At 37.2% G+C, this 25491-nt stretch overlaps 1 protein-coding gene and 5 non-coding genes across 6 annotated transcripts; 5 read left to right on the forward strand and 1 right to left on the reverse strand.

The window, feature by feature from the left end:
• Positions 1-1245: 1245 nt before the first annotated feature.
• Positions 1246-1343, forward strand: LOC126697942 (small nucleolar RNA Z157/R69/R10). The gene has a single exon (XR_007646315.1). It is a non-coding gene; the product is annotated as a small nucleolar RNA Z157/R69/R10 (small nucleolar RNA).
• An 81-nt stretch (positions 1344-1424) lies between these two features.
• LOC126697945 (small nucleolar RNA R11/Z151) lies at positions 1425-1510 on the forward strand. Its single transcript, XR_007646318.1, has one exon. It is a non-coding gene; the product is annotated as a small nucleolar RNA R11/Z151 (small nucleolar RNA).
• A 97-nt stretch (positions 1511-1607) lies between these two features.
• On the forward strand, positions 1608-1719 carry LOC126697946 (small nucleolar RNA Z152/R70/R12). The gene has a single exon (XR_007646319.1). It is a non-coding gene; the product is annotated as a small nucleolar RNA Z152/R70/R12 (small nucleolar RNA).
• Positions 1720-1893: 174 nt separating this feature from the next.
• Positions 1894-2016, forward strand: LOC126697959 (small nucleolar RNA snoR80). The gene has a single exon (XR_007646331.1). It is a non-coding gene; the product is annotated as a small nucleolar RNA snoR80 (small nucleolar RNA).
• Positions 2017-6603: 4587 nt separating this feature from the next.
• On the reverse strand, positions 6604-16516 carry LOC126695376 (uncharacterized). The gene is made up of 9 exons (XM_050392095.1): positions 15918-16516; positions 14509-14556; positions 14283-14342; positions 13451-13534; positions 11194-11298; positions 9881-9994; positions 9606-9706; positions 7458-7569; positions 6604-7202 (listed from the first exon to the last, which is right to left on the reverse strand). The coding sequence occupies exons 1-9, from the start codon at positions 16455-16457 to the stop codon at positions 7077-7079; spliced, it is 1290 nt and encodes a 429-aa protein (XP_050248052.1). The 5' UTR covers positions 16458-16516; the 3' UTR covers positions 6604-7076.
• A 6477-nt stretch (positions 16517-22993) lies between these two features.
• On the forward strand, positions 22994-23067 carry TRNAI-AAU (transfer RNA isoleucine (anticodon AAU)). The gene has a single exon. It is a non-coding gene; the product is annotated as a tRNA-Ile (tRNA).
• Positions 23068-25491: the final 2424 nt, after the last annotated feature.

The raw sequence follows: 25491 nt of genomic DNA on the forward strand, positions 1-25491 counted from the left end.
AGAGGGTTTTCAAGGTGTCAAATGAATACAGTTGAATAGACTGGCTAAAGCCTAAGGTGGCATTTAGTAACGGGGAATCCACATTACTCCTCACATCCAGATTCTTGGGAATATGATGTCTTGCAATCTAAATACCTAGGAATGGAACTATTCCTATGTTTGGTTTAATTGGGAATCTAATAAGATTCCTAGGAATGTGAGATTATAATATCTAGTTTATTCCTAGAAATCTTAACTGAATTATTTATTTTTCCCATTCTATCATTAGATTTGTAAATCCAATATAAGTCTTTTTAAAAAAATAATAATAATCTTCCTCTAAATAAATAATGAAAAAAAATATATAAACTATAAATTATGATAAATTCATTAAAACTATAGTTTAAAAGAAGAAAAGATGAATATATCAACAGAGTTGTCTATCGTATTTATGTTGTTTTAGCGGGAAGAGATAAAGATAGAGGAAAAGATATTGAAGATTTGTTTTATATTTTATCTCAATTGCTTAAATGATAAGGGAAAAAAATGCAAAAATTATCAATTTATAAAAAAAAAACAATTTCCTTTAACTTTGGGAATTTGGATACCCACATGTTTTAAAGGAAATCCACATTCCTACTGAAAGGGGGTTAAAAGAGGAATCCAAATTCTCCTACCATCTAATTCTCTAGTGTGATTTACAACCAAACATGGAAATCTTTAAACATTCTTAAGAATCCTAAAACATTACCCAGTAACAAACGCCACATAAAGGTCTTGGACAACTCTTCATTATTTATTAAAAAAAAAAAAAACCTTAGAGCTGACAATGGGCTGGGTTTGGTACGTTTGTGATGCATGCCCAAGTACCCAAACAAGCCCAGTCCTACAATATGGGAGCCCTATCTAAAAGTCCAACCATTTCATATCAGTTATCAGCCGCCCAGGAAGTAGGAAGTAGAAACCACAGCACAGCCAGGCCCAAGACCCAAAACCCAAAACATATCATAACTCAACAAACCCTAATTTCTAACACAGCCGCTTCAGCGCTTCCTATAAATTAGACACGAGAAATTTTTTTCATAACATCATCTTCTGCCTTCTCTCTCTCTCTCTCTCTCTCTCTCTCATCTCACCCTATTAGGGTTCCGAGGATTTTTCTGAGACTCCATCTTCTTCAGGTTTTTAGGTTTTAGCTTTTAGCTTTGCTCTCTCTGTTTTTGTTAGTCTTTTTTATATGAATATGTCTCTGTCTGTGTTTATTTGAAGCGTGCGGTGATGAGGCTATTTGTGGACTAGAGTTTCTGATCTGGGTTCTTCTTCCCATATTCTGATTACAAACCCTTGGCTGTCTGAGCACATTACCTCCTCTATTTCTCATTACTTTTTTTTTTTAATTTTTGTTTTTATATTTGTGTGTCAAAGATGCATGATTTTTTTGAATTGGGCTAATGATGATAACTTTATTATCTTAGCGGATTTCGGTGAGAGATTTATTTCGATGATCTGAATGTTACACACACTGAAGCCCCCTAATTATATGTATGTTAGCTTTTAAATATTATATGGTCTCACTTTTTTTTTTTTGGTTTTTCCTTTTAAATGTTAAATTTGGTTGGTGGGACTTGGTTGCTATGATGAGATTAAACACTTGGATAGTGTTTTGGGCAGTGGACGAGACCCAAAAGGCCTCGCCGTGAGCTCATTTTATAAAAACGACTTCTCCTTCCACTGAGCTCTAGTCCCAACCTATTCATTGCTCAAAGTATGCAATTGTGTACTATGTTTATATATGTGTGTGTGTGTGTTTTTTTTTAATTGAATCTTTAAAGGTTTGAATGAGAATAGATGATTTATGCAATTTTGAGTTATTTGGAAAAATGATATGTGAATGGATATCAATTTGCGCCCATTACCAATTCTGGAGGATAAATATAGTTCCTCTTGATGTAATGGCTCGGGCGCTATATCAAATTGTGGCTATCCTGATCAATGGTTCTTCAATCCCATATGATCCTGGAAACACCTCATACATTTATTACATAGAGAATCTTTACTTTCCAAGATTAAGATAAGTTATGATTAAGCTTTTATTTTTTATAAAAGAACTTTATTTTGTACATTTGTGTCGGAAGTTGATTGAGTGCGCGAGGAAAAAGCATAGCTCTATTTTTTAATGGGATTTAAAGGTCATTCGATTTATACGTAATCTTTGATTACATGTTAACAATGCGGATACCTTGATTTTCAAGAGTGGAACCGCAAGTGTTCTTTCTCAAAATTCAAGACCAAAGTCACGAAACTTGTACGAAAATCAATTAATAATCAAAATCAAACAAATGAAATAAAATAAAATAATTTGGAGTAAAATTTTTTGTTATGTTTATCTCAAAACAAATAATTGAGATATGTTTAACGGCTAGGGTCTTTTTTTTTTATAGAAGAATTATTATAAGAGTTAATGAAATCAATTACATATGACAGAAACGAAATCAATTTTTTGAGGTAGAGAATGTTAAGTATTGGTAAAATCTGTAAAAAAATTACATATGACAGGAATGGAATCAATTTTCTGAGGCAGAGAATGCAAAGTTATGCAAGAAAGATATTTGAAAACCGGATAATTACAGGTCATCTATTTCATTATTTTCTATTAGTAAAACATTAAACATTCTTAAAACGGTTATAAACAACCGAGGGAAACTTTGTTCTACAATTCTAAAAACCAAGATTGTCACCCCAATTTCAGAATTTTTCTTAACCTAGTAGAATTCACTAATTCCATCGTTAATAATCCCCAAGCCTTTCAAATGGTTATTAGAAAGAATGAGGTTTTGCTTTATTTTGTGCATCACCCAATTTCTAATGGATTTGGACCTAGTGATCCATTTTAAGTGTCAGGAGGATATGACCTCTCAAAAACATTTGGAAAAATCTGAACTTGGAATTTTGCATTATTGTACTCCTTTAGACATATTTTTCTTAATGATTAAGCTCGATTGTTTACCTTTTTGGTTTGAACTTAATTTATGGCATATATAACAAAAGCATGATCAAAATCCTACCACTGGTTTGGTGATTTAGAGACTCAAAAGTCCTTTGTCTAGAGCTAAGGTAGAATTTTGTTGGGAAGGCACAAGATCATGGCATATACAAGTGGTTGAAGAGGAGTAGATCGCCAAGATAATCAAGTTGTCCTTAAGGTATTGGGCAATTGGAAGATCACCCTTGATGTACTGGCTAAGAACTAATTGCTCGTGCTATCCTTGCTTCTAGAGGATTGGATATCCCCTCCATTTGCCCGCTTTGTAATGAAGCTCTGGAGTCTTGAGAGATTGCAATTTTGCTCATTGTTTTATGGAGCCAGTTCTATGGACTGGTTGCGGTTAAATTGTTGCAACTCTAAGACATCCCTTATCTCGAACATCAACTGGGGCCATCATCTTCTCTTTTGGAATTTGGTTTTTATGGCTCCACAAAAATAGTGTCGTCTTCTGAAATGAGAGGCTACAGAGAAATTTGAAGATAGAGACATTATAGAAACCTATTAAATTTGCCTATATCACCATTAGTGGGAAGCTTCGTTCCTCTAGTACCATGATCAAAGTCAAATGGCTTCGACTTCTTGTGAACTGGTATAAATTGAATTTGGACGGATCTTTACTTGGTAAACCCTGGCTGGCAGGGGGAGGATGGTTGATCCTAAACAACAATGGAGAATAGGTCTAAGCCTATGCTAGAGCCATTGGGTCAAAGGCTATCCAAATTTTAATTACGACTTGATTAATTTTAAGCAACACTTGGTTAATGTGGAATATAAGTGATTAGCAAATTAATCAACTGAAAGTATCAACATGTGCATAGATAAACATATTTGACAATCAATTAAAAGCATAAAGAGTAAGGGAAAGAGAATATAAACACAAAATAACACGCAATGTCTTATTGAAGAGGAAAATCGGAGAACTGATAAGAACTCAGTAGTTCTTAATCAAATAATAGAATTAGCTATGGTAGTTCTTTGAGGGAGCTAGGTGAAGAATAATTTTGTTACAACAGTTGGTGAAGTCTATAGCAACCATAATTGCAAATAATGCAGTTGCTATGCAACTGGTACAACAGCCTCCCTTTACATCAAGGGTGATCTTCTAATTGCCCAATACACCTTAAGGATAACTTGATTACTTTGGTGATGTACACTTCTTCAACCACTTGTATATGCCATGATCCTGTGCCTACCTAATAAAATTCTACCTTAGCTCTAGGCAAGGACTTTTAAGTCTCTAAATCACCCACCAGTTGTAGGATTTTGATCATGCTTTTGTTTCATGTTAGCAATTCTATTTCTTTCAATTCCTTGACCTTGGATTAATCCTTAGAGACCTGGTCAATGGACTCTAAAGTCCTTAAATCTTCTTCAGTCACACCTTCTAACTTCTCCATTCTTTCATCTTTGGTTATTTCTATGAATTGATTATGTGACTCTTGCTTCTTTGATGGTTCTTCAATCATGGTCTTGAAAGTTGCTGAAACTTGGGTCGTTGTCTCTTGAATCCTTAATGGTGTTTCTAAACCTTTTTTTTTTTTTTGAAAATTGCTTCAATTGTTGCTGCAAACTTTTCAAGAGTTCCGTGTATCCATTGATTGTTGCACTTCATAGTCATGAGCCCTTCAAAGTGCACCCATACATGAAATTGGTTTATGCTTGATAATACCCTCCATAGAACCAATGTATGATATGGATATCTTGTGAGAAGAGCTTCCACAAAAGTCCCCCAATTGATGAAGTGACCAGCTTCTTCAACTTTTTGGAACCATATTAGGGCTTCTCCCTCCACATACCAAGAAGCTGTAAAGATCTTGTGGTACCAAGGAGTTCTATGGTAGGTGAAAAATTATTTGCATGGTGAATCTAACTGTAATGAAATTTTCCATTGAAAATAGGAAGCTTCACGGCTTGGTTCTCTTAGTTCCAATATTAGGTTCTTGAAGGAAGTTTCTGCTCAACAATGAATTGATTTTGTTGTAGATTCTAGAACTTGGACAGGTTCTGGGCTTGGATTTCCTACGAAATGTTTGGAGAGATTCTAGAATTTTGGTGTAGGTATACACTCACTTCAATGGAAGCAATCTTGTCATTGATTTGGATTCTTATTATGATGGCAGGAAAGTGGCTTTGATACCAGATGATAAGAACTCAATAATTCTTAATCAAGCAACATGAATTAGTTATGGTAGTTCTTTGGGGGGGAACTAAGCCTCTTAGAGTACATAAAATAGAGAAGAGAATAGAGAGAGCAAAGAGAAGAAAATTGTATATCATTCTTCAATGTCCTTTTTTACAATCCATATCACCCTCTTATAGTTGAGCTATTTTATGTACATTGGTACAGTTGTGGATTCTATTATACAATCAGTTATAGTTTCTTGACTAACTAACTAACCGACCACACTGCTATTACAACTCATTACTAACTAACCCTTCAAGCTATTTGGTACAATAGTAGAACTCCTATCAAAAACCTAGCAGAAAAACCTCTCTACAGCCCGACAAGCCGAACTAATCCACCAGCAAATCAGTCGGAATACATGAATACACAAAGACCCTCCAAGCCTAAGTTATCCAAAGTACTCGAGCCCTCCAAACTCAAGCTACTTACGGACTTCATAGAGTCTAATCTTTACTAACTTTCTAAATCCCGCAATTGAACCCAATTGCATTTTCCAAATATTGGTATGAACCCAACACTTCTCAATTGCTCCAAAACATCTCTCTACACTCATTATATGTGTGGATTGCATTTGGACTAATCATAGGATATGGAAGTTGAGAGGGAATAGAGTGAAGAAAACTAAGAAAAATGTGTAGATGATTGAAGGATGACAATCACTAACTCTCAAATGAATTTCTAGGGTTCTCTCTGAAATTCTTTTTACAATTTCGTGGGTAATAAAGGTATGTATAGTGTGAATGAAAGAAACTAAGAGACACAGAAAAACAATTGTCAATGTGCCTACCGACTCGCTGGCATACCCGCGAGCCTGTCGCTAGCCACTTGGCACAACAAACTTTCAAACCCATGTGCCTCATGTGCTGCTCACATGTTGTCTAGCAACTTGAGACCCAATCGCCACACAGCACTAGAGCTTTTGTTTTGAGCTTTCTTCACCAACTTGATACCAAATCCATATACAATAATCCTAAAATATAGAAGTTAATGATTGAAAGAATTACAATTAAATTAGCACGGAATTAAAGCCAATAAAGTGGAAATGAGAAAAACATAACTTTAAAAACTCAACTTTTATCACAATTAGACTCAACTTCAAATATTTATTTTCATCTGCCGTTGTTGTGAACCAACTCTTTTTAGCTAGTTCCAATTGGAATAAACTAGCACATAATTAATTTTCTTCTATGGACGGGACAACATATATCAATGTTCTTATAAAAAATTCTAGTATCACAAACTAAAGCTACAACTTTTGTCATAACTATCCACGTGTCTAACTGAGTGGTGAAAATAAAGTGATTGGTCCATGTGAAAGTGTCAGACATCTAATCACAATCTATCACCTAAAATAATTGTGGCGAAAGTTATGACTTAGTTTGTCTACGGTTAATCATGATAAGTTCACCATAATTAATAATAAAAATAATATAATAGCGTATAAGGTGAGTATCTATACGCGCCGAGGGCCTTCCATGTTAAGAGGCAACTTCATGAAGCACCCAGGTCAAGAGTAAAGCCGAGGTTTGAATTAGTTACATGTATACAGTACCTTGGTGGCATATCATTATTATGTTCCTTATTCATCATTTGGCAATAAAATGAATTCCAGATACTTTTGGGACTCTGGGCTCGGGGGAAAATTCCTCACCTTTTCATTAACACAATTTTCCTGGGTAAATTTCAGCTGAAGAAATCCTGATCAGCCCAATATCTAAAGGGAACTTTGATTATAATTTTTTTGTGCTCTCGACCATGATTTTCCAACAATTATGAATCACTTCCTGCAAACTAGCCTTCCACGTTACACTCCAAGGCAATTGCCCACTTACAACCAAGTCTGCATAGAAGCAAATCTGATGTAGCTTATTTCTTAATAGCAAGATAGATGCCCGATACTATGGCCACCCCTGCAACTGCAACACCAAGAGATTTGAGAATCTTCACAGCAGCAGCAGGTTTCGGCGAAGGAATTCCCATAAGATCTTTCACCTGCAGAAACGGGGAATAAACTCTCAAGCTTGGAAGTCTGAAGTTGTATAATAGAAAATCTTATCCAAAAGGATCAAAACCATTTTCCGAAAAGCAAAAGATAATTCAGAGAGCAATCTGGTGCCTTTAAGGATGAAGATCTATAAAGGGGAACCAACTGAATGGTGTCTCTGCAAGTATTTTTAACATTCTTCAGTGCTTATGGACTGGTTTATAGGGTGTATTAATTTTATATGTTAGAAAAAGTTCACTAACCACAACAGGCTGCATCCAATGTTTCTTGATTCCTTGCAAATGTCCCTTTCCAACAACTGCTACCACTGAATTATGCTCGCTAGCAATTTTCAGTAATGTAGATGACATGTACCTAGAAACACAGGAAGATTAACCACCCCAAAAAGAAAAGACAATCCTAGAGAATATATTGAAAATCAATACAATGAAAAATAAATGCAGAACCCTGAATTTCTAAAAGAAAAACATGCAAACATGTTTTGTAATTATTTCATTGTGGAACTATATCTACTGCCTTTATGAGCGCTCACACCCCCAGAATCTTAATAGGATGAGTTGGCTTGATAACACTAATCTCAGTTTCATGCATCTACAAGACAAAAAGCCTTATATATAAATAAATACAGACACACACACACAAATACAAATACATGCTTAAAATGAGATTGAAACAGTATATGTCCAGGGTTTTCTTTCCAAAAATACTTTCATTGAGTAAATAGTTTTCTCAATGAAAGTATTTTTGGAAAAAAAATAGTTTTCATTGTTCATATTCTATTTTAGATATTGATTATTAGATGTGCCTAAGGTGATCTTTCCAAAGATGTTTATTTTGAGCCAACAGCATCCATTGTTCATAATCCATATATAAAAATTGACCATTTAATACATTTCAATCTGGCCAGAGGAGCTTACTTATCATTTAAGGCATGGGAAAATTTATCAGTTTAATTCCGCCAAATTCATAACAATAAAATGGTGTTAAGCATACATCCTGTCATATATATATATATATATATATATATATGTTTTAAATAGAAAGTTGTCCCCCATCCATATTTATATATTCTGCAACCAAATTTGAAGTAAAGCAACAGAATATTATCATATATGGGGAACAATCAACAGCTTGTAACTGACTTACAATTTCAATTTCTAGGCTATGCACTCTATGATTTTCAACGATTTCAGAAACAGTGTAAAAAATGAAGTCAAAGCCAATGAGCAGGAATAAACAATAGATGAAGGTGGGGGGAACAACAAAAATATGAGAAAAGAAAGAGAACAAATTAAAATCCAGGCATCTGATCCAAATCATACAAGCTTCTAACAATGAGCTTTCTCAAACTAGTGGGACTGGGACCAGCATGAAAACCAGTAGTTGACTTAAAATTTTGGAACAGATGTAGAATGAGAACATATAGACTAATCAAGCAGAAAAAAATTAGGAAAAAAAAAAATTAAACTGTAGAATTAGGTGAAGCCCTCCATAATTAAAGACTTTAAAAAGAGAATGTCCCATTATATGAATATAAACAGATTGACGATCAAGAAGAAACTTGTGTTTAGACTACACTTTAGAGATATCTCCTGCGTTACCCATAATATATGGGAGTAAAGGACCACACCAAACCTACTCCTCCCAGGATCCCTATTAAGTGGGACCATCACAATATAAAAAGTAATAAATATTATTTAAGAGATGAGGGAAAATTTGATTTCTTAGTAAGGTCCAAATCAGAGAGGTAATTTACCCCATCCCAAGTCCCAACTCTTACCTCTAGATACAAGGCTTAGGAGCCACTGTCAAAAACTGCAAATCAGTATCTATTTTTGCAATAAGTAAAAAATAAAATAAAATAAAATTGAATTTTGTCTAGTTCTGCAGATAGAGATTGAGCCACTTGAGTTGACCCTCTCTCTCTCTCTCTCTCAAAAGATCTGCAGACAAGAAGTATGGGCATCAGATACACATCAGTGTCTGTTATCCTTTCCATGATAAGAATCTTTCTGAACATTCCTTTTATACTATTTTTGTCCAGTAAATGCAATAACAGATGCAGAATCAAACATAAAAGCCGGAGCCATAAAGAAGAGAGGAAAAAAACTAACAGATAATATACCTCAATATTCATATTAGGTGCAAATTGCAGAATTTCTTCAGTCATGAGTGACAAATTTGCAATATTTCAAGCTACCTATTTACTTGGGTACTTTTCCAAAAGTATATCTATCATGGAGGGGGAAACAACAATGCTGTTCACGATAGCTTCAGTTTTTCTTTCTATCTCTCATAAAGTCACTAGCACTAAAAAAAATGATATGGGATCATCTTTTGACATAAGAACACTAAGCTTCAAAACATATATGAAGCCAAAAGATACTCACCGATCTCGCTCATGTACAAGGGTTTCCATTAGGGTGGGGAACTCCTTGCTCATCTCTTGAATCACTAGGGTTAGCACGTCAACATCATCCATTTCCTTCAGCTGAAGATTAGAGAAAATTACAATTAACTAAATTCAGCAACAAAAAAAATGAATTTCTAAATTCATATAGATACATACCATTTGGTATTCCTACAAATTTCCTACAAATGGCCATAAAATATGAAAATAGGAATCCTAGTAATGATGATAAATTATGAATATAAGAAAGCTTACCATTTTATTAAGATCCTCTGGGCTTGGTAAAAATACTGCTTGAAAAAGTAAGGAGTATAGTAGTTTTATCTTGTGCCACAATGGCATTTTTGCCCAAGTCCTCCGTATTGTAATCTGCTTCAATCAAAATCAACGTTATACTAAGGTAGTCCTTAAATTGTAAAAAGAAAGAGGGCAGGGAGGTGTTAACCAAGCTTCAACATGAAAGTGCATTAGATTAAAGATAGACAATTCTTATACTGCAGAAGATTCAAATAACCTTTTTTTATAGGTACTTAAAAACTTTTATTGAAGATTGAAAAAGAGCACACTGCAATGTACATAGGCAGTGCACTAGGGATGCTACAAAATAACCCCCTTTATTTTTTATTGCTACTGGTAAGTTACACATGCACGATGGTCCTTGAATCCACAACCTCATCCTCTACCTTGCTTTTTACAAAGGGAGGCACCAGCATAATTGCAAAAGCGAAAATAGAAGTCATCCTCCAATAAACATTCAACATGTAAGCAAAGTTATCGACAAAATAAGGCCTGACTCCAAAAGCCAAATGAATAGCAAGTTTAGGTGGATGAGAACAGAACATTTTTTTTATATTTTTTTTTACAGAGATGAGAACACAACGTTGAATAAACTATAGAAACTGGGAGAGCACCAATAATAAATAACATAATAATCACTTGAAACTAAATTTTTAGAAATGCCATAAATTTTGCAAAAAGCAATAGTAGAAGCAATCCACCAATAAATATTCAACCTGTTAACAACTTTGTTGACTACATGTTTATGACAACAGGACACACTTATATACAGCCCTAGGTTGGTTGTGGAACAAGCTATTCATACAAGGAGCACAGCACGTAATAAGCAGAAAGTGTACTGACATACTTATCACAGGATTAAATCTCATGACTGGTTTTGAGGTTTTCATGGATATTACCACTTATTTCTCTCTCATAGAGATTATTGAAACATTCTTGGCCCTCAGAATAGCAATGTACTCAAACAAAATTAGATATTAACAATAACGCCAGTTGAAACACTTGTGAGTAATGTATATTTTATTCATCCAAAGAGTGGAATATGGCAGAGATAAAACAGGATTTCGATACAAAGGGGTAGAGTGGGGGTGGGGTTGGGAACTTGGTTGATAACGAATTAAATGCACCAAAGTAAGATTATGGAAGAAAAAGAAAAAAGAAAGTAAAGAATGGAGACAGGAATTTTAGGGTGGGTTGAAATACACACATGATCCATGGACCACCACAATGATTAGAATTCCAATCAACAAGAAAAAAAAATCATATCTTACCTGCACTGGACGGTCTCCAAGAATCACCCTGGCACCATATTTCATTGCTTCTTCATATGCAACACGAAACTCAGTACCAGGAAAAACCTCAAGCTTACTAGCAACCTAATAGAAAATCATGAATATAAGTTCTTTTGTTTTTTTATTTATTTATAAGTAAATGGAAAGTTTTATTGATAAGAGAAAATAAAATCTACATCCACAATACACAGAATGAATAGAGGGTAGATGATCAAGATAGATTACATAAGTCTAAAAATTCCAACAAATTAGAACAAGAATGACTACTCCTAGCAGTCATCCGGTCATACAAAGTCTGGAGCAATAACAGCTTTAGTTCTGAAGGTGAAGACTCGAACCCATCAAAATTAGATGGTTTTTGTTCTCTCCAAATAATCCACATCAAACATGGAGGAATAGCACCCCCAAACAACCGCACAACGATGCCTACCAAAATCCCCTTCCAACACTCCATTAAAGCCAAGACATTTTGAGGAATTACCCATGCAAGCCCAAATATACCAAACACCATGGACCAGATATCATAGGCAAAAGATCAGTGAATTAGTAAATGATCTACACACTCACCACTTTGTTTGCACATACAACACCAATCCACCACGCATACCTGCCTCTTAGGGAGGTTATCTAAGGTTAAAATCTTCCCTTAGCAATTGTCCACACAAAGAAAGACACTTTACTCGGAACCAAGGCCTTCCAAATACTCTTCCATGGGAAACTTGTGAGATGCTGAGAGGACAATGCCTTATAATACAACTTAACCTCAAAGATCCCACTTTTAGTAAGTCTCCATCTTGAGCAATCCTCACCCACATTTCCAAGCTTGACAGAATACAGCTTTTCTAGGAAAAGCACCAAGGTCTCCACTTCATAATCTTGGCAAGGCCTGGTGAGATGAACATCCCAAAAAATATTCCCAGAACTGGTATTCAAGTACTCCGCTACTACAGCATTCTTATCTCGGGCTAGGTGAAAAATTTCCGGAAATTCATCCTTAAAACTTATATCACCACACCAACAGTCACACTAAAAACTAATAGCAGTACCACTGCCTACTTCCAACCATAGATATCTCAGAAAAGCTGTCCCAACCTCTTCGAATATGCTTCCAAAAACTCACCCCATGCGCTTCTGACGTTTACCCCTAGTTCCAGCCTCCCCCACTGCTGCCATATTTTGAAGCAATAAAATTAGGCCAAAATTCCCCCCTTTTAGTAGCAAACCGCCACAACCATTTACCAAGCAAAGCACAGTTAAAATATATCAGATTCTGAATACCCAATCCCCCTTGTTTGATTGGTTGGCAAACTTTCTTACAATCAACTAAATGGAATTTAGACGAGCCATCCAAATTCCCCCATAGGAAATCCCTTGGCAATTTATCTAACCATAGATAAGTTAGGAGCATGAATAATTAAAAATTTCCCATATAAAATATTATGAAGAGGAAGAGTGCAAAACACCTAGGCATAGAGACACCAGTTTTCCCCCTTCTGAGTGTGTGTTTGGATAGGCTTAAAATCCAACTTATTTTCACCACCAACTGACGGCTGAATGCTTAAAGAAAGGATATTCTCTTTGGAAGCCTACAGCTAAGGCAAAGCCCAAGAATAAGTGTCCATGGTAGTTAATTAAGTTTTTATATTTTATTTGGTTATTCTTGAGTCAAGGGTATTTTAGTAATTTTACAATTTTTGGGTATGGCCCATAGTTATAGGCCATGGGTTTTATTAATGAATCTTATTTAATTATGAGTCTTTATGTAAGGGCTTTGGTTTAATTTATTAGGGTTAAATAGTAGTCCTTGTACTATTGGGAATCATAAACTACTAGTACAAGTAAGAGTCTTTTATATATATGTGGTGCTCAATGTATTCAAGGAGTACAATGAGTTAATTAATAAAATTGAGTGTTTTGAGCAATAGGCATGTTGGCCTTTGTTATTTCTTTCTCCTTCTCTCTTTCCTTCTTTCTTTCTAAGGTTACTGTTCACACAGCCCCTAAACAGCCCTAACTTCTCTCTAATTCTTCTTCTTTCCTAACCCTAAACCGACCACAACTAAACATAGACAAATCCCTAATTTGTCCTACATCACCAGCTTATGTACATTTTCATAAAGCATCAATTTTTCTAGGTACTGCTTTACTTTTACCCACCTTATGTTTTAAGAAAAATAAGCCATCCCAAGAATCACCCCGTTAATGAATGACAGAGATGCAAGACATAGAAACATGCCTTGGAAAGAAACCAGCTGTAAAGTATTCCGAAGATGTTATGCTTTTTCTTCCACATGTCTACCATCTCTCCCATAGTTGGTACCTGTAGAAAAAACAATGAGTACATGCTCATGCAGAAACTTGCAGGTTGTACCAAAGCCTAAGAATAAAGCCGGCTGTACACACACACAAAGGTATACTAAACAAAGAAATTAACAGCCAATAGAGAAATATTAAGTTGTCTCTTCAGTTACTCTACCTGAACTAAAAGAACTCAAGACTTAAATAGTTTAACTATGTACACATGCCTAATAGAGACGTAATCAAGGCAAAGAAGCCCAAATGTGATCACTGTCTAGCAAGCAGGCAAGCACACATGCCTGATTGTGAGTGCACATATACACTCACTGTCTGATGGAATAACAACTGAAAAAACGAGGAAAAAAAAAAAAAAAAACTTAAAATGACTTCTTTCTTTTTCTTAGTCACAAAAGCAGTAGCACCCTATATAAAAACTACAAATATGCCACACTAACACACTGAGAAAAAAAATTTATCACTAAAGCAATATAAAAATCCTTACTAACAGATAATGCACACTATAATTCTGGAAAAGGTATTACAAGAGCAACTTAAATACAAGCATAACTTTTTTACTCTTTTTTTATAATAATTTGATAGTTGGGGGAGGGGGGGATTTGAACCTTGGACATCTTCGTTGGAAACACTAGAAAGTGCCAAATGAGCTACAAGCTCTTGGCATAAATACAGGTAAAACTACAAGTCAAAATTCTAAGGTAGGAAAAACATCTTAGAAAAATAAGTGAGTACAAAAGATCCAAGACACAGACCTTTATATTCTGGGGGGTAAGCACTGCCACTCGGCTCGAGCATAGTTCTAAGAAAACAACCTGTAATCAACAAACAAACATTTACAAACATACATAATTTCAACCGAGAATTTTTTAACATTATAACAAGACTACAAAACAAGTCCAATGCAGGCACCTAATCTGACCTGCTAAACGACCCATCCATCAATCAAGTGTTTTATATGAGTTTCAATAGAGAAAGCACCTGAGGTTTCAAATAACTGATTATAGCTTCCACTTCTCTGCATGATTCCTGTAACCCACACCAACAAAAATCAGCATAGCTATCAATCACTCTCCATATCACTAAAGAACAACACCATTAATCTTATTCTTCAGTAGTTTCATCATTACACAATCTACTCAGTAATGATAAAGCAAGAGATCCCTTAGCAAGAACTCATTGTTTAGTTGGTCTCCTGTTCCTTTTTTATGATTCTTTGTGTCCATAATCATGAAAATGAAGTAATCTTCTTTTTCAATCAATATTATAACTTATCAAAAAACAATGAAAAACTTTTTATTATGAGTAAAAAAAAAATCAAGAACTTCCTCTTTATTTTTAACAAAATGTATACATAAACATAAATACAATTAGATTTTATTTTGATAAGCAAGAAAATTTTATTAATCAAGGCTACTTCATGCAAGGACCCCCACCCGGGGTGCCTCAACAATAAGGAGAGTTTCTAGACTAACTATAAACCCAGAAGTCTCTGATTTGACTCCTAGTTGAGGCATTTCACGATTTACCCGATGCTTGCTCAGTGGGGGTGTGTAGGCATCCAGAGTTTGACCCTCAGGGGTGGTCCCACTAGCCCACACCTTGAGGGGGATCCTTGTCATCAAAAAAAAAAAAAAGGCTACTTCATGCAAGGAGAATTAAGTAGCAAAAAAATATGTGCAAAAAACAAAAGAAAAAGGCAAACTATGTACAAATAAGAAGAGAATCTAGAAACAGCAGAATGGAATCACTAGATATGAATCCCCAAGATCCATCAAATGTTCCCGATCCTCAAAAATGCGACAGTTATGCTCCCTCCAAATAATCCACATAACACACAAGGGTACCAAATTCCAAATATTCGAAGCATTCTTCCCCAACCAGTTCCTCCACCCCATCAATAAATCTCACACCTTCTTTGGGAAAATCTAGGAGACTCCAAAAGCTATAAGAGCAAAACTCCACAACTTGGAAAACCCCTCACAATGAACCAAAAGGCGGTCAACATTCTCCCCACTAAGCCTACAAATACAACACCAATCTACTAGTATAAGCCCTTGCCTTCTCAAGTTATCACCTGTAAGAATCTTTCCCCGTGCAGCCGTCCAAACAATGAAATCTCTTGTTTATTCTACCATGAAGTAATCTTCATTTTCAATAAATATTATTACTAATCAAACAAAAAAAACGTATCAAGAACTTCCTCTTTGTTTTTAACAAAATGTATATGTAACATGAATGTAATAGATATAACTGCCAACAATCTAATTATATTAAGCCAATGAAAACTTGTTAATTCTACCATGGAATTAGGATTTTTCTCACTAACCAAACAGAAACCAAATGAGAATTTTCTCGGAGGCCAAACAAGAACCAATCCAGCGAATTACCTGAGACACGTGAGCTGTGCCAACCAAATAGACATCGCAGACGCCACCCTCGGCAGTAGATTCGCACGTGAGAGCCATCACGCTTCTCGATAGTTCCTCCGGAAGAACTTTCCTCTGCTCAGAGTTATCAACGTCGTGGCTCGTCGAAACGTCGTCGTCTTCGTCGACGTCGTCGTCTTCGTCGTCGTTCTCTCTCAGTGGCTCTTCAACATTGACGATGCTCTCGCTGAGGGAGTCGTCGACGGTAGGGTTTTCGATGTGGACGAAGTCCTCGCCTTCGGCTGCGGCAGCGGCGGCGGCTGCTTCACCGGTGGGCGCGTGGGGGTCCATCGCCGGAGGAGGTGAGTGGGGTTTGCGGCGGTAGGAGGCGGTGGCAGAGATGGTAATTTTGGGGATTTGTGGGGGTGAAAAGCGTGCGAGGGTGAAGAAGGTGTGGTTTTGGACAGTACGGAATCGGAGGGAACGTGTGCTTGTCTTGGTGGTGAAAAAGAGTGACTCGGCCGAGTTGAGTGAGTTGGCCAGGTGAGTCAAGCGAGTCATATAAAAAAAAATATAATTAGCTATACTGCTCTAGATTGATGCGGTGACTGGGCTACTTGGCTATATTTGTTGTTGCATTGCGTGTAAAAGCTGCATTTAACTCTGTGTACACGTGTAATTATTATCCGTATACAAATATTTAATTTATTTATATCTCAATCAAAATATTATTTAATTGTCCCTCAAAAAAAATATATTATTAATTGACATTGCACAAAATGTTGGGTTCAAAATCTTTGCCAATATCTACCGTACCCCTCGAAATATTTTGTGTGTGAAATGAAAGACTACACACCCAATATATATATATATATATTGTGGGGCCCAATAATTTATGGGTCCGGCCCGCTTGCTTATGGGGAGTCCACAGGCCTAAGCCGAAGAAGGCCATGGCCCAAGCTCAAAGATAAGAAGCTCAAAATGGCCCAGGGATACAGCCGAGGACAGCTTGGTCCTCGGCAGACCCAAAGTCTCATTGATGAAAGAGGTATACGGGCAAACTTTAAAGATCAGAAAATATCTCAGGGAAGTTGTCCTTAATACCCTTCACTGATGAGACTCTGCACCTAACAGAACCGGATTTTTAGGCTTTATTAACCATTCCCAACAATTCTGGGATTAGACTGACGGGACAAATATCAGTCCTGGAAAAGTTGACCCTACACGTGGACGAGGGATATCGAACGTAAGCTAGTATAAAAGAAAATGTAAACTAATCAGAAAGGAGGGGGATCTCATCTCACTTCTTGGGGAAAAACTCCAGGGATGAGAACGCCCGGACAACATAAGTACACCACCACGAAAAACCCACCGCCGGGTAACCGGAGAAAGACATTAATGCTCCTCGGACAGGATCCGAGGAGTCCAATCCTTCAGGTTATGAAGTTGTAGGGCTTGGATACCTAGACTGAAGCCCTTTCTTACCTGAGTTTCCCTAAGATCCGACCTGGACCAACGCCCCGTGACCAGAACGATAGCCTTTTAAGCCCACTCTCTACAAATCTTATTGTGAGGGATCCTCCACGTGCGAGTCCAACGTCATTGTTGGGCCGTTTGAGAATCGTGTCCCTACAATTGGCGCCGTCTGTGGGAAGGCTTGCGCGTTGGCACGGGTGGCGCATGAGTCAACTCTCTAGCAAGCAGAGATTCGCGAGTTTTTCTCATCTCCGGCAACGTGCAGTTGTTACTCTGACATAAGCTTCTGCTAGGGGCTACGCCTTGCACTGCTAACGGCGCGGGCAGCTCTAGGGGCTTCCGGCCTCAAGCCAACTTTCCCCTCCCTAGCCTAGGAGTTAACCTTCGAAAAATAAATAAGTATAGAGAAAAAATTACTTAAAAAAGAAATCTTACAAGTTTTGGACAGAACCAAGGCCTTGTATGGTCCTCGGACCCAAGCCTATGGGGAAACCAAGTACAAAAAAGAAATCTTACAAGTTTTGGACAGAACCAAGGCCTTGTATGGTCCTCGGACCCAAGCCTATGGGGAAACCAAGTACAAAAAAGAAATCTTACAAGTTTTGGACAGAACCAAGGCTTTGTATGGTCCTCGGACCCAAGCCTATGGGGAAACCAAGTACAAAAAAGAAATCTTACAAGTTTTGGACAGAACCAAGGCCTTGTATGGTCCTCGGACCCAAGCCTATGGGGAAACCAAGTACAAAAAAGAAATCTTACAAGTTTTGGACAGAACCAAGGCCTTGCATGGTCTTCGGACTCAAGCCTATGGGGAAACCAAGTACACAAAAGAAAAACCATAAGTTTTGGACAGAACCAAGGCCTTGCATGGTCCTCGGACTCAAGCCTATGGGGAAACCAAGTACACAAGAAAAATCCTAAGTTTTGGACAGAACCAAGGCCTTGCATGGTCCTCGGACTCAAGCCTATGGGGAAACCGAGTACACAAAAGAAAAACCATAAGTTTTGGATAGAACCAAGGCCTTGCATGGTCCTCGGACTCAAGCCTATAGGGAAACCAAGTACACAAAAGAAAAAACATAAATTTTGGACAGAACCAAGGCCTTGCATGGTCCTCGAACTCAAGCCTATGGGGGAAACCAAGTACACAAAAGCACAGTCAGAGCTCCCTACTTCCCAGTCAACCGCTCAGATGGATTATTTAGGGATTATCAGTCTTGGACGGTATTCGCGCGTTTATCACAGAATATTCAACTGTTACCCCAGTTAGTTTCCTAAATTTGATTTACTATGAATTATCGATATAATGCCTGGTAGTACTGGTAAATTAGAATTAGTTAGATTATGTTTCAAGATATCATGCTCTAAATATTCTTGAAGCAACACACACATGGAGCACACCCATTCACAAAGTAATGATGCCCAAAAGATCAGTACTCAAAACATGTAAATAAATTTCTATTTTTACTAAAACAAAGAAGTAATACAGCGTACAATACAAAGCTGGAATCAGCTTATGTCAGAGCTCACTACATAATTGAGTAGAAAGATGCAGAGAATAAAACAAAACCGAGGAGCAGTACAGACGAGAGGTTGGCTACTAAAGCTAACCACATAACCAAAAAGAAAGATACAAGAGAATAAGAGAAAACCGATGAGGTGGGTCAGAGGAGAGGTTGGCTACTGCTCCAAGACCTTGCTCTTCCTCAATGCTTTTACATGCCCATGACTCAGGCAGCAAAAGAAACCCAACTTGAGCCTGACACCGCTGAAGGAAAGGTGCAGGGAGTTGGAAATTGAGGGGCTTTCTCTAAATATTTGCCCGCCACAAGGCAGAGGCGCTGACGGCGGAGAATCTTTCTTCTGACACACCAAAATTCTGGCATGAACAGAACCTGCTTCGGATTTTGACTAAAAGAGGGAGAGACACCCTTTCCCCTCGGTCGAAATGGAGTATTCCCCTGAACTTATACTTCCTGTGCCCATACCTTACTATTTTGAGTCTCATGAGGACACGGCACTTCTGTGGCAGAGAGAGTTCTTTCTTCCCAACCTTCGCCTCAAACATGTTATGTTAAGGGAGGACAGCACTGAATATAGGAGTTGTGATTTGGGAGGAAACTGAAGGAGCTGTGTGTATATAAAGCAACTCTCTCTCCCTCCTATTTATTTGAAAAGACAAGGTGGTGGCAGTCAACTCACGCAGCGTCCCAAGGAACGCTACAGACAAAATGGCTCTGGCCTAACTTCCAACGTCAACTGCAACCACAAGATTAAAGGAGTCTCGTAAAGACACACCTCGAACACTGGGACATCAGAAAGTACCGCGTGGCCAAAGACTGCATAAATACCTCTTAATTCGTGGGCCTAGTGAATTCGCGGCCCAGGCCCGTTCTGCATAAGGGCCCAGGGACTATGGCCCACGCCGAGGAATAGCCGCTGTCGAGGGCAACCTCCTGCTCGGCGCCTCGTGAAATGCCTGATGAAAGGGAGAAATTGAACTCAAAAAGTTTTGGACAGAACCTAGGCATTGCATGGTCCTCGGACTCAAGCCTATGGGGAAACCAACTACACAAAAAATAAGTTTTAGACAGAACCTAAACCTTGCATGGTCCTCGGACTCAAGCCCATTGGAACGACAGCTTCTCGGATGGGAAAGTCCTCGGCTCAAATACTGTAAAATGTGAAGGCTAGCGTGTTAAGATGGCCAACTGACCCCCTATTCAATAGCCTAAGGAAACTGTTCGTTTTGCGGACGACACGTCCTTGGATAGTTACTTCTTACACCATATCGAACACTCAGTCCTCATCTCGGCTAATTTTGAGGTAAGTGTCGTTCCTCACTGGTCGGCATTGCCATGTCGAATAATTTTATTAAAGTTATGGTGGCATCTTTTTATTAGCAAGTATTTTGGCCTTAGTTGTCATTGATTCAAATGCTATACTATTGTGCCGAGCAGTGCTCGCAAATTTATTAAAACATATAAACAGAACATGCGAAGTAGAATAACAATAACTTTTATTAATATGAAAAATTATTACAACGTACAAAGAAGGGCTTAAACAAGCCTATACAAAAATGAATTGCCAAAGCAACAATAGCATCCGCAATACAGATAAGTAAACAGTCAGATGTCTTTTAAACTCGCCTTCAAAGTCTCTACAATCTCTGCCTCAATACTGTTCATATCAAGAGAAGAACCTTCTTTAGAAAAAGATGAAGGAGAAGGAAGAAGAATTGGAACACATGGAAGCACTTCAGAAAGCTCTTGTCATCAAGAAGCGCGAAGGAAGAAGAAGATGGAGGACATGAGTAAGAAGGAGGAGAAGAAGAGGGAAAAGGTGAGAAGGAAAAAAGAGAGGCAAAGGGTGGCGCCAGTGAACGAAGAAAGGAAGAAGCAGGGGCATTTAGTCCCTGCCCCAGTCCTGACTCCTAACACACTGGTGCCATGTTAGATATGCTCATGAGAGAGCGGATGGTGGTGATAATGGATGTTTTTGACTCAGTCACACCGAAAGTGAGATGTGACGAGTCCTTGCTTCGGATTTTGGCTAAAAGGAAGGGGAGACAAATCTTGAGTCTCCACCATCCTTACCCTGACCGAGCCATCTCAAGCTTTATTAGGAAATGGCGTTTCTGGGAAAGGAACGGTTTATTCATGGCTGACTACTATGGTGAACGTATTATTGGATAGGGTATAACCAGAGGGAAGAAGTGAACTCTGGGAAGAGCCTGGGGGATTCAGATATGAGAGAATCACCTTTTGTTCTCTCTCTTTATATAAGGGACGAAGAAGAGGGTACATAACACGTTCAGATCCCCAGGGAAACCTACAAATAAGAATACGCCGTTTCATTCTCCCACGTCATCAATAACCGTTAGATCTGAGAGGCCTCGTAAAAGAAAAATATTAAAGGCATGCTTCGGATAGCCAAACGGCATAAACGCATCGCGCGTAAATTGAGGGAAACGTCCTGTAGACCAGCACTTTCCCTGGGGAGGTGAAGAGTCGCTAACGTCGATCAAAGGCTGAATTAAATGAGCCACAATAAAGGCTCGGCATTATCAAAACTCACCTTTCCAACCAAGATGTTGGACAGCAGGGTTTTGAGGGGCTATTGTGGGGCCCAATAATTTATGGGCCCGGCCCGCTTGCTTATGGGGAGTCCACAGGCCTAAGCCGAAGAAGGCCATGGCCCAAACTCAAAGATAAGAAGCTCAAAATGGCCCAGGGATACAGCCGAGGACAGCTTGGTCCTCGGCAGACCCAAAGTCTCATTGATGAAAGAGGTATACGGGCAAACTTTAAAGATCAGAAAATATCTCAGGGAAGTTGTCCTTAATACCCTTCACTGATGAGACTCTGCACCTAACAGAACCGGATTTTTAGGCTTTATTAACCATTCCCAACAATTCTGGGATTAGACTGACGGGACAAATATCAGTCCTGGAAAAGTTGACCCTACACGTGGACGAGAGACATCGAACGTAAGCTAGTATAAAAGAAAAGGTAAACTAATCAGAAAGGAGGGGGATCTCATCTCACTTCTTGGGGAAAAACTCCAGGGATGAGAATGCCCGGACAACATAAGTACACCACCACGAAAAACCCACCGCCGGGTAACCGGAGAAAGACATTAGTGCTCCTCGGACAGGATCCGAGGAGTCCAATCCTTCAGGTTATGAAGTTGTAGGGCTTGGATACCTAGACTGAAGCCCTTTCTTACCTGAGTTTCCCTAAGATCCGGCCTGGACCAACGCCCTGTGACCAGAACGATAGCCTTTTAAGCCCACTCTCTACAAATCTTATTGTGAGGGATCCTCCACGTGCGAGCCCAACGTCATTGTTGGGCCGTTTGAGAATCGTGTCCCTACATATATATATATATATATATATATATAAAAGTGCTTAAAAGGTTTTTTTTTTTCTTTTTAAGTATCATAATTTTCTATTCATTTATCTCTTTTTGTGAACTGAAAATTTGTTGTGAATTTGAGTTTGTTGAATGCCTAGAGATTTTTTTTTGTTCAAAATGAAAGAGAAAGTAAAAAAAGCAAAAAATAAAAATAAAAATTAGAGTGCGTCTAGGTTTTTTTTTTTTTTTTTTTTTTTTTTTATATATATATATAACAAAAAAAAGGGGTAAAGAGAGGCAACGTGAGTTGATGTCTTCCACCTAGACATGACCATAGTGATACTCTACTCATTGGGCCCGAGCCTACGAGTGCAATAGAGTGTCTATTTAAAAAAGAATTAGAAATGATGAGGAAAATATGGTGTTTTGTTTAAATTTCGAAAAGATAAGAGATAAGAAAATTGTAAATTGCGAGAATGTGAATTTAGTGGATATTTTCCAAGATTTAGAAAAATGTTGAAATCAATTCTTAGAGAAAATTTAAAAAGAATAAGGATTTTACTAATGTATGCCTTAAGGGCACACATTAATTTCCATTTTTGGAAAAAAAATTTCTCGAGAATTGAAAAGGTAATGACAACTTTTTCAATTTTCAATAAAATGTTTCCAAAAATAGAAAACTTAATATGTGTCCTAAGGGCACACATTAACCGAACCCAAAGAATAATAGAACTAATAACACTATTCAATATAAACATGCAGCTGGCCTATTAGCTCAGTTGGTTAGAGCGTCGTGCTAATAACGCGAAGGTCGCAGGTTCGATACCTGTATAGGCCAATTATAGCATTTTATTTTTTGTTAAAAGATAAATATATATTTTTTATACTACTATGTAAAAGATTTTTCCTATTTGAGATCCTCATTTTCGTGGTAACCTAATAAAAATGCATCTCTAACTTTCACATAAAACATTGCCTACAAAATAAGACCATTAACTTGTTGGTTTTCAAAGTCAACTTCAATTGTATTCAACACAATTGAATAAGATAATTAACTTCCTCCCGAAATTTAATTGGCCAATCACGTTCTCCACTTTTGCAATTACCAAATTCAAAATTTTTTTCTTTTACAACATATTACAAAACCAAATTCAAATTTTTTAAGAGAGAAACTTATACAATTATTTCTTCTTGTTTTAGGCAGAAAATTTATGCAATAATCACTACTACTAACTTTTAAGCATGCGCTCACGCATGGTCTTAGAGGCTTTTCTATTTTTTAGGACTTAGGAGAATCCTTGATACCACTAGGAAGATTACTTTCACAAAGGGAAAATAGAATGTAAAAACAATTAACTAAAAGAGAAAATATATCTCTAACTTTCACATTAAACATTGCCTACAAAATAGGATTACTATCTTGTTGGTTTTCAAACTCAGCTTCAATATTCAACACAATTGAATAAGATAATTAACTTTCACTTGAAATTTAATGTGCCAACCACGTTCTCCACTTTTTCAATTACCAAATTCAAAATTATTTTCTTTTATAACAGATTACAAAAACCAAATTCAATTTTTTTTAAGAGAGAAACATATACAATTATCTCTTTTTCTTAGGCAAAAAACTTATACAATAATCACCACTACTAGCCTCTAAGCAAGCACTCACATGTGTGCTTAGAGGCTCTTATATTTTTTAGGAAAATCCTTGATATCATTGGGAAGATTACTTCCACAATGGGGAATAGAATGTAAAAAAATTAATTAAATGAGAAGAAAACTTGTGCTAATTTTATTATTTTATTTTGTTACAAGAAACATAATCTGATAACTAAAAGGGAAAAAAGTTTTGTAAGGACTCAATTTGTAACGATCCCAAACTCGTATTGGGTTCAATCGCTAAAGGCCCAAACAATAAATTTGTAGAGCGTGGATATAAAAAAACTAGATTAAATTCAAAAGAAAAACGATTAAACCGAACGTTTCTAGATGGATTAACACGAATGTTACGATCAATTTCTCATTGAAACAAGCCAAGTTTTTTATTTCACAAGGTTTTCTTCTAGACACTACTCGTTTTTCAGTTCCGATCCTCCCTTCTCAATGCATTCTTCTATGTTATATACTGCCCTCTTGGTGTCATCTTCACCACACACGTGTAGGTTGGGTTCGGGGGATCCCTTCTTGTCCCATCCAACACCTTCTGGAACCTCCAACCAGCAGCTGTAAGGCTGCTTCATAACTGTTCAGGCATTACCTCCACATTAATGCGACCAGAGAGTTGGTTGAGAGGCAATTAATGCGGAGGCAGCTGTTGTTAAAGATATTTGTTTACCTTTTCTTTCTTACCCTTGGTCCCATGTCCCACCTTTAGTGGTAATGTAGCTTTGAAGTGTGTTTGTAACAATATGGCGTTCAAGTCGTCCTCGGACACATATTGCCGAGAAGGATTTTGTCCTCAGACAAATATTGAACTCAGCTCACGTGATATTTACTCTTCTTTTCATTTGGTTACCCTTATAACCTGATATGGGCCTCCTTGGACAGTTTTACGTCCTCGGATGGGCCACAGGCCCAGTTAACACGGTTTTAATAATTATTGATTAACCGGCCCCCACAAGTTTCAAAACTAAAATAAAATATTTGTGACAAATTAACAATAAATATACAAAAGTGCATCTTAATTATGCCATAAGAAATGCGTAGCTTTGAAGAAATTTAAGACAATTCTTATTGCAAACCAAAAAATTAAAATGTAGAGCTTTCCCACCAAATACAAGCAAAAAAAAAAGGTTAAACGATGTAAAATAAAGCTAGTGGTGCTCACTGGTCTATATATATATTTGAAAAGAATTAGTCTATATCTACACTACTATTTAAAGAGCTTCCTGTTTAAGCCATGGTATAATCAAATAGGTGGATATAAATTGTTAACACCAATTTTGATAAGCAAGGATATTGATCACTATTCTATTCCCAAACTCTATTCAATGTATTAAATATATAAATAAATGATTTTCCAATCACTTGATAAATGGGTTATTATTTGGTCTTCTTTCTTATTGTTTGTAAGGAAAGAAATAATAAATGTTTTAAATTTTGTTGTTGAGAGAGTTCAGACGAAATTTTCATAATATAAATCAAAGCTCCTATGCATGGACGGAGCCATTGTTGGACTTAGGGGCCATCCCCCCCTCCCCCCCCCCCCCCCCCAAAAAAAATAGTTTTTAAAAAAATATTATTATATATATGGGTACTA

Source organism: Quercus robur, chromosome 8 (genome assembly GCF_932294415.1).
Source record: "Quercus robur chromosome 8, dhQueRobu3.1, whole genome shotgun sequence".
In the NCBI taxonomy this organism is placed as follows: Eukaryota; Viridiplantae; Streptophyta; class Magnoliopsida; order Fagales; family Fagaceae; genus Quercus; species Quercus robur.